Source organism: Triticum urartu, chromosome 3 (genome assembly GCF_003073215.2).
Source record: "Triticum urartu cultivar G1812 chromosome 3, Tu2.1, whole genome shotgun sequence".
Lineage (NCBI taxonomy): Eukaryota > Viridiplantae > Streptophyta > Magnoliopsida > Poales > Poaceae > Triticum > Triticum urartu.
In genome coordinates this window covers 314795285-314804436 of record NC_053024.1, presented here as the reverse complement: position 1 = coordinate 314804436, position 9152 = coordinate 314795285, and the positions used below count along the sequence as shown (strand labels likewise).

The 9152-nt window shown below is 43.2% G+C and overlaps 1 protein-coding gene across 4 annotated transcripts; it reads left to right on the top strand.

Moving 5' to 3' along the window:
* The first annotated feature begins 486 nt into the window (after positions 1–486).
* LOC125543899 (probable ADP-ribosylation factor GTPase-activating protein AGD14) lies at positions 487–8369 on the top strand. Of its 4 annotated transcripts, none has more exons than XM_048707401.1 (14): positions 487–673; positions 798–914; positions 2433–2494; positions 2652–2739; positions 2825–2886; positions 2976–3069; positions 3187–3660; positions 3815–4288; positions 4363–4533; positions 6471–6575; positions 6664–6867; positions 7101–7221; positions 7320–7386; positions 7765–8369. In XM_048707401.1, exons 2-14 carry the CDS (start codon positions 816–818, stop codon positions 7880–7882), a joined length of 2139 nt encoding a protein of 712 aa, XP_048563358.1. In that variant the 5' UTR covers positions 487–673; positions 798–815; the 3' UTR covers positions 7883–8369. The 4 variants fall into 4 exon arrangements, with proteins under 4 accessions (XP_048563358.1, XP_048563355.1, XP_048563357.1 ...); XM_048707398.1 differs by having other exon boundaries at positions 6658–6867; XM_048707400.1 differs by having other exon boundaries at positions 508–673; positions 801–914; positions 6658–6867.
* Positions 8370–9152: the final 783 nt, after the last annotated feature.

Sequence of the window (9152 nt, the reverse complement as noted above, 5' to 3'; positions counted from 1 at the left end):
TTATTCTGAAAGCCCAATCAATTTTTTTAGGAAGAATGAAGTTGAGTAAGGGGCAACTTATTCTAAAAGCCCCCAAAAGCCACCAAAAGAACTGGGCCGACATGTTTTGCTCAATGTCTGTAAACATTTTGATTAATCGATAAAGCTTAGCAGTGTTTCTCACAACAGAAAAAAAAACTGTCGATGATTAGCCTAAACGGGGATCATTCCCCGAGTCCAAAAACAAACCACGGCAGAAATGATGGAACGGTCACGTCCAGCTCACTCCCCACCCATAAGGCCAAAACCGGAGAACCATCCCCAACCCCCTACCACCGTTCCTGCCACGCGGGCCCCATAAATCCCCCGGCCACATCGCCCGTCTGGATTTCTACACCCGCCTCCCTGGCTCCCTCCCGCTGCCCGGCGACCGGCTTCAGCCGGTCTGCACCCGCAAGTTGACCGGCAGCCGTCGCGCTGCCTTCTTCTCCTCTGCCGGTAAATAAAACCCCACGACGAGGAAAAAAAAACTCTTTTCTACTAACACGCGCAGCCCCAGCGAAGCAGCTCAGCGGCGACAAAGGGGGCCCTTTCCGTTGGTCGCCACCGCCACCGCCACCTCGCGTCGGCCCACCCCCCGTTCCTCTGCACGCCCACGCGGGATCTCGCTCTCGCCCCGAGGAGGGCTCTCCCGGTGAGCGCTCGTCGATTGGTCGGTGCGCACGTGGTGATCGCGGGCGGATCTGGCGGGGTCTCGCCGGATCTCGCGCCATTTCGGGGGGTCGTTGCTGATGGTTGGGTTTCCTTCGTTTTTGTAGCAGGGTTTGCGGCGGGCGATGGCGAGCCGGGTGAAGGAGGACGAGAAGAACGAGCGGGTCATACGCGGTCTGCTCAAGCTGCCCGCCAACAAGAGGTGCATCAACTGCAACAATTTGGTAGGTTTCCCTCTAGCCTGCTCCAGTTCGCTTCCTTAATGTGGTCGGGTTTGAGCTCGCTTGACCTCACCCGCCATGGTTTGCTGCAAATGGCGCCTATCTGTCAAATCACGAATGCGCATGGCGTACGAGGGTTCTCATGGACATGGACTGGTAGGGGGTCAAACCATCATCCTGTTGGGTGGGCTAGAGAAAAATGCAGCCTCGGTCTGCAGATTATGCCGTGGTCCTAAATAAAACGGTAGTCACAAGCATGGTGTTGGGATGCAACATGAGCCTAAGCTATTAATAATAAGGAAAGTGGCGATGGATTATGGGTGCCTCATCGCTCGCCACACCTTGTTGAGCTCGAGGCCTTTTTATACGCACTCCCTTAGTGGCTCATCGCTCGCCACACCTTGTTGAGCTTGCGGCCCTTTTATACGCACTCCCTTAGTGGCTAGGCGCCCACCGAAGCTACCAATGTGGAAACTGTAGTAGATTGCGAGGCCCATTTGGATGACTATCATTTTGGTAATCAACTCTTACCCTTTCTTTGAAGCTACTGTGGTGTGTTCAGTGGTTTCGTTGTTGGGATGCACAGTAGTGATGTTACTAAATCTTAATTGTTAGTGCCACATTTGCATCCTGCATAATTTTGTGCCATGAGTTGTTGTCAATTGTTCATGTTCTATTCTATTCTCAGAAGGACCCAACATATCCATTCACATGAGCAGTGGCGGAGCGTGAACCAAATCCAAGGGGGGGCCAAAAAGCTAGGGAGATTAGAGAGGCCGGGAGATCCACAGAGAGTTTAGGCTTAGAAGTAGCTTATCCTTGCAAAAATTTCTCTTGTAGGGGGGGGGGGGGGTGGTTATACGAGGCTTAGAAGTAGCTTAGTTGTTATGCTCTATAGCTCCATCGTGTCTCTGATATGATGCAACCATCTAATGTTTTTAACGTGAAGAACAATGCAAAATGAACAAGCCATGGATGTGATTGACAGTAGAAACAGTTGTGCCCATTGATGTCATATTTGTGTTGAAGTGTATATGTGGATTGCTTAGCCCTTTTCATCAGCTCGGACTTTTGGTTGCGTTGGTTAGTGCATGAAGCTTGACATGGTATCAAGGCCTAAGGTCTTGAGTTCAAGTCCTGGCTTTTGCAGTTTATCCAAAAAAAATTGTTGTGTTGTCCCCCCCCCCCTTTGTGTCCACGTATAGGCCTCTTGAGCCACACGGGTTGCCTAGCCCTTTCCATCAGTTAGGACTTTTGGTTGCATTGGTTAGTGCATGAAGCTTGACAATTTGAAGATTCATCAGCTCAGATTTGTGCCCATTGTCTTGCTGCAATTCAGTTTTCCTTGCATTTCCCCAGAGCTAATTTTATTCCATTCGCACCATAAACGGAACTTATGAGTGCCAGCTTGTGAATTATATAGGACATTTTGCCCATCTTCCATGTTGCTTGTTATTTGTTTGCCTTACATGTTTCCTAAAGATTGAAATACTGATGCACCATATATATTGGTATGAACAGGGACCACAATATGTGTGCACAAATTTCTGGACCTTCGTTTGTACCAATTGCAGTGGAGCACAGTAAGATTCCTTTTCAGTTCTCTTTCATTTCGTCTTAGTTTTGTTAAATTAGATGTATCATGGTCGATTTAAATAACAGGTTCACAACCCCCAATTGGAATGATTGAAGTTAGCCTTCCATAATAATTGCCTGATTTTTCTTTTCTGCTCCTCCTAGCCGAGAGTTCACTCACCGGGTGAAATCTGTTTCCATGGCTAAATTTACTGCACAAGAAGTCACTGCTCTACAAGGAGGAGGAAATGAGGTATTTCCATGTTCCTATAGTTCTGAATTTTCCATCAGTTCATGTATTTCTGTTTAACTTGACATGGTGTTTGCATAACTTGTAGCGTGCTAGAGAAATATTTTTCAAGGAGTGGGATTCTCAGCGCAATCCATACCCTGACAGCGGGTTACCTTTCTTTGTCCATGTTCCAGGTTATAACTTGTTAGTTTTGCCTTTAGAATTCTGACCTGTTTGACTGTTTCCTACTGTCTCAGTAATACGGACAAATTGAGGAATTTCATCAAGCATGTTTACGTGGAGCGGAGATATACAGGAGAAAGAAGCTCTGATAGACCACCGAGGGGAAAGGTGATGCTGGCTCCCTATAGCTCTAGCATTTATGCTGTGATAACTGCCATCAATTTTGGGAAACTCTATTCTGTTGTTTTGTAAATTCATTTTTTGCTGGTTGATTTGCATATTCAGGACGATAAGGATGAACATAGCGAAAATAGAAGATCTGATGGAAATCGGGGTGGTTCAAGAAGTCCACCATACAATGAAAGTTACTCTGACCGTCGGAGTTATAGTGGACGGAGTGATGACAGAAATTCCAGACATTCCTATGGAGAACGTAGTCCTGGCTATGACCAGAATGACTATAAGAAAAGCCCCCGCCACTTTGAAGTTGTCGATGATAGATCTGGGAAAACAACTCCAGTTCAAAGGTTCGAGGACCGCAGGTTTTCTGAACCACGGAAGCCAGAAACTGGGTCTCCAAATTACCAGAGAGAAGCCAACGGATCTAGTCCTCCTGTTGTACGGCCAGTGAGGGAGATATTGGGTGATGATGCTCCTCAACTTCGGATTGGCGAACCTCCAAAGCCGAATGTAGTCAGACCGATTGACCCTCCAAAACCAAATGGAACCAGGACCATTGAGCCTCCACCTCAGGCACAGGTTGTTCTAGTCGCTCTTGGTGTTTTCAATCCCTCTCAGACACTGGTTTTAGATACCCTTGAAATGTTAGCATATTTTTGTGCAAATATTCTTCTTAAGCTGAGAATTCGAGGCAAAATTTTAAATGTTTTGTCTTACATGTTTCATACTGTAGAGGACATCTACTGCCAGCAGTATTGGTTCTTCCGAGGGGATTTCGGAACAGGCGAAGGCAGCAACTCCAGTCAGTTTAATTGATTTTGGTGCAGATCCTGAACCTACTGCATCTGCCCCGCCATCACAGACAGCCCCTACACCCCAGCAGCAGCCAGTTAGTGCACAGCCTATTAACGCAACAGCGCCGCAACATGTTCTTGAACAAGGCAAAAGTGCTCCATCAGTGAGCGGCGGTGATTGGGCATCTTTTGATGCTTTTGGCCAGCAGCAACAAACACCACAAGCAGGCAGCACCGTAAATCCGCTTGAGTCTGTGCTTGCACAACTATCATTCTCCGAAACACCCTCTGCCTCCAATACGTCAGCCTTTTCAACTTCTGTTGATCCGCAAGCAAATGGAGGACAGTTTTCCATGATAGATCCATCACATTCTTCATTATTTGGTCCACCCGTTGGAATCTCAGGCAATCAGGTACCTCCCTTCGCAGAAAATTTCAAGAAGTGTGTATCAAATGAGTATTTTTATTGAAAGAAGTTGTGTTACAGGTCTCAACAGGAATGCCTGTCCAAGGATCTGCAGTTCATCAATCTGCGGTGGCTGCCTCTATGGGTGGTCTTCCATCTCATTTGCCTTCAAATTCTCAAGGAACCAGTGGTATTCAAGAAGCAACGTCTTCTCATGACAGCAAATCCAGTGGGCGGACAGCACTTCCAGTGGTATGCGATTAATTACTTGTAAATTATTGAGCAGCTATCAAGGGAACATGTTCTATATGCCCTCACCCTATGAGCTATTCCAGATTTCCATTTTCACCCATCGCTTGATTGATGTGGTATACTCCCTCTGTTCCTTTTTAGTCTGCATATAAGTTTTGTCTGAAGTCAAAGTATCTCTAGTTTGACCAAACTTATAGAAAAAAGTATGAACATTCACAATATCAGATGAATTTCGTTAGATTCATTACAGAATGTAGTTCCATGTTACATATATTTGGTATTGTATATGTTGATATTTTTAATATAAATGTGGTCAACCTTTGCACATTTTGACTTGACACAAATCTCATACGCGGAGTAAAAAGGAACGGAGGAAGTGCATAATACACACACTATTAGTTTGCATTGCCCTACACTGCAGCTATCGCAAAGTACTGCTCCCTCTGTTCTGAATCCAGTTAGCTTTTTGTTTTGCAGTCTCCACTATGCAACTTTGACCGTTACTGTTTATATAATTATGTTAGTAAAATATCATCAGATATTTATAATCAATTCCAATGGCATGATTTTCACCTAATCAATTGAAATAGTTTTTATTTATTAGTAGTTGACGAAGAATCAAAGATAGTTGTCATCTGCTCCCTCCGTCCCAAAATAAGTGTCTTTGATTTAGTACAATAAGTTGACGGAGGGAGTATTTTTAAACAAAGGTAGTATGCTACTTTCATCATAAAAATTGAAATTGTATGCTCCTATGACAAGTTGACAACTTGTACTCAGTTTCTTTTCTAGTTTAGTAGTCCCATGAGATATACCTAAAACGGATGGCACATGAGTTGTCCTGCTGAGTAGTTCCTCAGATTTTCAGAAAATATTGCAAGGCATGATAAGGGCTGAGAATAGTGTTATTCCTTTGATGTATCGAAGGCGGGGAGCTTTTTACTAGCATTAGTATGTCTACTTTTAGGGAGAGGTTCGGTACTTGCATTTAGATGGGGGGAAATTTTTGTTTTTGCCACTCTAGATTTTGCCAATTTTCCTTATGCCACTCTATATTTTGACATTTCACTTTTGCCACTAAATTTTGCTTTTGCCACGGGAATGGCAATTGTGATAATTGTCAAAAACTAAGAGTGGCAAAAGTGAAATGTCAAAATCTAGAGTGGCGTAAGGAAAATTGGCAAAATCTAGAGTGGCAAAAACAAAATTTTCCCTTAGATGGGGGCCATGTGGTTTTTTATGGATATTAGATCATATTTCAGTGGGATATAAGCACTTATCATGCAGAAATACAACTCTATAAATACCTGTAATAATTGCAATTCCTAATCAAAGCAAGGCATGGAAGGGCCACAAAAGTATTAATGTCTGTTTTGATGCATTGGGCATGCTGTATCTTGTTAGGCCAACAAGATATATCTGAAGAAACCAGATGGCAGATTATAAAAACTAAAAAAGTACCCGAGAGCATCATTAGCGGGTGGCAAAATCATAGTAGGTATTAGCTTGATTTCTTGTTCTCCATAAAATAGTACTCCCTCTGTAAAGAAATACTTCCTCCGTTCCTAAATATAAGTCTTTCTAGAGATTTCAACATGAACGACATACGGATGTATATAGACATAGTATAGAGTGTAGATTCACTCATTTTGCTCCGTATATAGTCCATATTGGAATCTCTAAAAAGACTTATATTTAGGAACGGAGGGAGTACTAACTTAGTGATCTAAAAAGTCGTATATTTCTTTACAGAGGGGGTATAACGCATGTTCATTGACGTTAACAGCTTGTGTTCATTTTCAACACCATCGCCTAATTGTCAATTGAAGACAAATGTGTCGTCTTTTTAAGAACGTGATAAGCTGATGTTGTCAAAACCATTCCATTAAATGAAATCATTGCATCGGCACATCTAACATCTGATCGAATCTCTGCAGGATTTCTTTACTTCACTATATCCATCAGCAACTCCAGCAATGCCTGGCTGGCAGAGAGCTCCCCAGTCTGGAATGGGATTTGGTATGCAGTATCCTGCTGCAATGGTATTCATTCTCACGATAGCGATTTATATGATTATTATTTGAGATCATTGTCAATATTTGTCTTACAAAAATGTCCTCCCAGTTGCAGGGAATGCATTCATATCCTCAGGCAGCATTTTCTCAACCTACGTATCAACAACCTACATATCAACAACCTATGTATCAGCAACCTACATACCAACAACCTACGTATCAACAGCCTGTATATCAGCAAAATGCGTATCCCCAACCTGCGAAAGCTTCAAACCCTTTTGACCTCGGAAATGAGGCAGCTCCAATTCAAGCTCACATGGTATAACTAGATATTTTCTTTTCTGCATAATATTGGAAAGTAGCATAATTTTGCATTTTTCTCCTCTAATTCAAGTATTTCAATGTTGAGCAAAAAATAATTGTTAAGTGAATCAGTTTGAAACACTTCCTGCTTTACCTTGATTATCCACATTAACTTGTTGGTTTCTTGCTTAGTGTTAACTATGTACATCGTTTGTTCTATTAACTCATTTTTGTTGTGGCCTTGAGCAGTCCCTATCTGGACCACTGGGAGCATCAGCAGGCGCTACTAACCCAACATTAGTTGGTAACTCTAGTTTTGGAGTTCCACCTCAGCAGCCTCAGCAGATGTATCGGCCATCTGTACATCAAAGTATTTACTTAGTTCCTCATCACCATCTCTACACTGTTGCTCTTTATTATTACTATTACTACTTTGACATGCGGTACTAATTTGTGTTTGGACTTCAGACCATTACATGATGCAGCATGTTTCAAACAACATGCCTGAGCAGCTACCTAATGGCATGCTTCCAAGGTGAGCTATACTTGTTATCAGTATATCCTGTAAGTTGAAATGTTAGTGCTACGCTTTGCATATGAGCTCAGTTTAATTATTATTTCCAACTATTCTATACCACATCTTAGTCATATATAATATAGGTAACAAAAAATAGCACCCACCTTAAATAGGGAACTAGAACTCGCTGAACTGTCAGTTCTGGCCATTGGGTCATATTGGATGGTTGAGATAAACCACTGAATGCCACCAGCTTTCAAAGCAATCATGTGATTATTTTATCTTCATCCTACTAGCACCCCACTTGCAGTGGCATGGGTGGTCCTTGTTTGCATCTTCAAATTTGATAAGAGCGATCAAGGCTGTATGTTTATTGTGATCTTTCTGGCAATACAGGCAACAAGGAGGTGCTGGTTCCCTCGGCATCGGCTATGATCAACAAGCTGCTCCTAGGTATTCCCAGCCAAACACCCCACCTTCCTATGGTGCTGTGGGTGGAAATCCTTTTGGGTAAAAGGCTTATCAAATGTGGACATACCATTTTACCTGTTTATGGTATCTTGTGTATCTTCAGACCACTGGTTTGTGGTGCCCACTGCCCAGTGAGATCGAATGCACAAAGCCCTGGAGAAAATTTGTTTCATATTACTGGTTATGTGTTTGTCACTGTAGCTCCATGTAACTTGATCTGGAAGGTGGAAGCGACGTGGGGCATAAGCTTCAGGAGCAGGAGTTCTGCGGTTCTTCTAGCCCCTATTTTCTTGTATATTTGTGTTTGGTGTTCTGTATGCGTTGCGTCCGGTGTATATTCAGAGACCCTATGCCTTGTATGGTTTTTGATTGGGATCTTTCAAGCGGCCATATCTGATAGTGTACTTAGTTCAGAATGTTATTTTTAGTCCAGCTGGCTATTTCAATTTTAATGTTTATTGCAATGCATGATTGAAGGATGTATAATTGTGATTAATCAGTTGTTTTAGTCTCACGCTATTATTGCATTATATGGATCCTTTCTTGCAGGCATGGTTTATTTTTCTTGCTATTTCTTGAGAGGAACGATCTATACACACCAGTTTGAACAACAAATACCCTTGGTTTGGACTTTGCCTGCTTGTTCCCTCCGAGCCCTGGGGTTGGTACTTGGCTCCGGTGCAGACTTAGAGCTTGATCATGTATCCGTACAAAAACTACCCCCTCTGATCCAAAATTATTTTATTTTGGATCGAAGGGAGTACCATTTATAGAAAGTTTGGGCAGAAAAACATCTGTGGAATAAATTTATAGGATCTTGTAAACTTGACCCGAACTTCCCATTGGCTAAGGGAGTTTTGCCTCCCCCTCGCCGGAGGCTGTCACGCGTGTCACGTACTATTGGGGCCTAGCCATTATTTAGTTTTATTTAATAAAAATAAAAACATATTTAGGGGAAGAAGTTTACGGGATCTGCCAAAAGTAGCTCTCAGGAAACTTTTGGGGGAGTGTTTTAGAGGAATTGTTGGAGTTGCTCTTAGGCCCGACCTTGCTGCGTCAACCCTCTCGGAGCAGCCTGTGAAGGTGGTGTGCCAAGCCTGAAGCGCCGCTTGATCATTAGGACGGAAAAGGAAACTGCCTCATGGGGTATAGGGACCGATTTAAGCCATTCCTGATGATTGCGGAGACAACCTCCTGTGAGGAGTAATGCCACATCGGAGATTCTCGATGGAACAGGGGAAGAAAGCGTTGCTCTAGAAGTCCAGGGCCACATCCCAAGCCAACCTCGACCCTTGCTGATGATGTGCAACAGT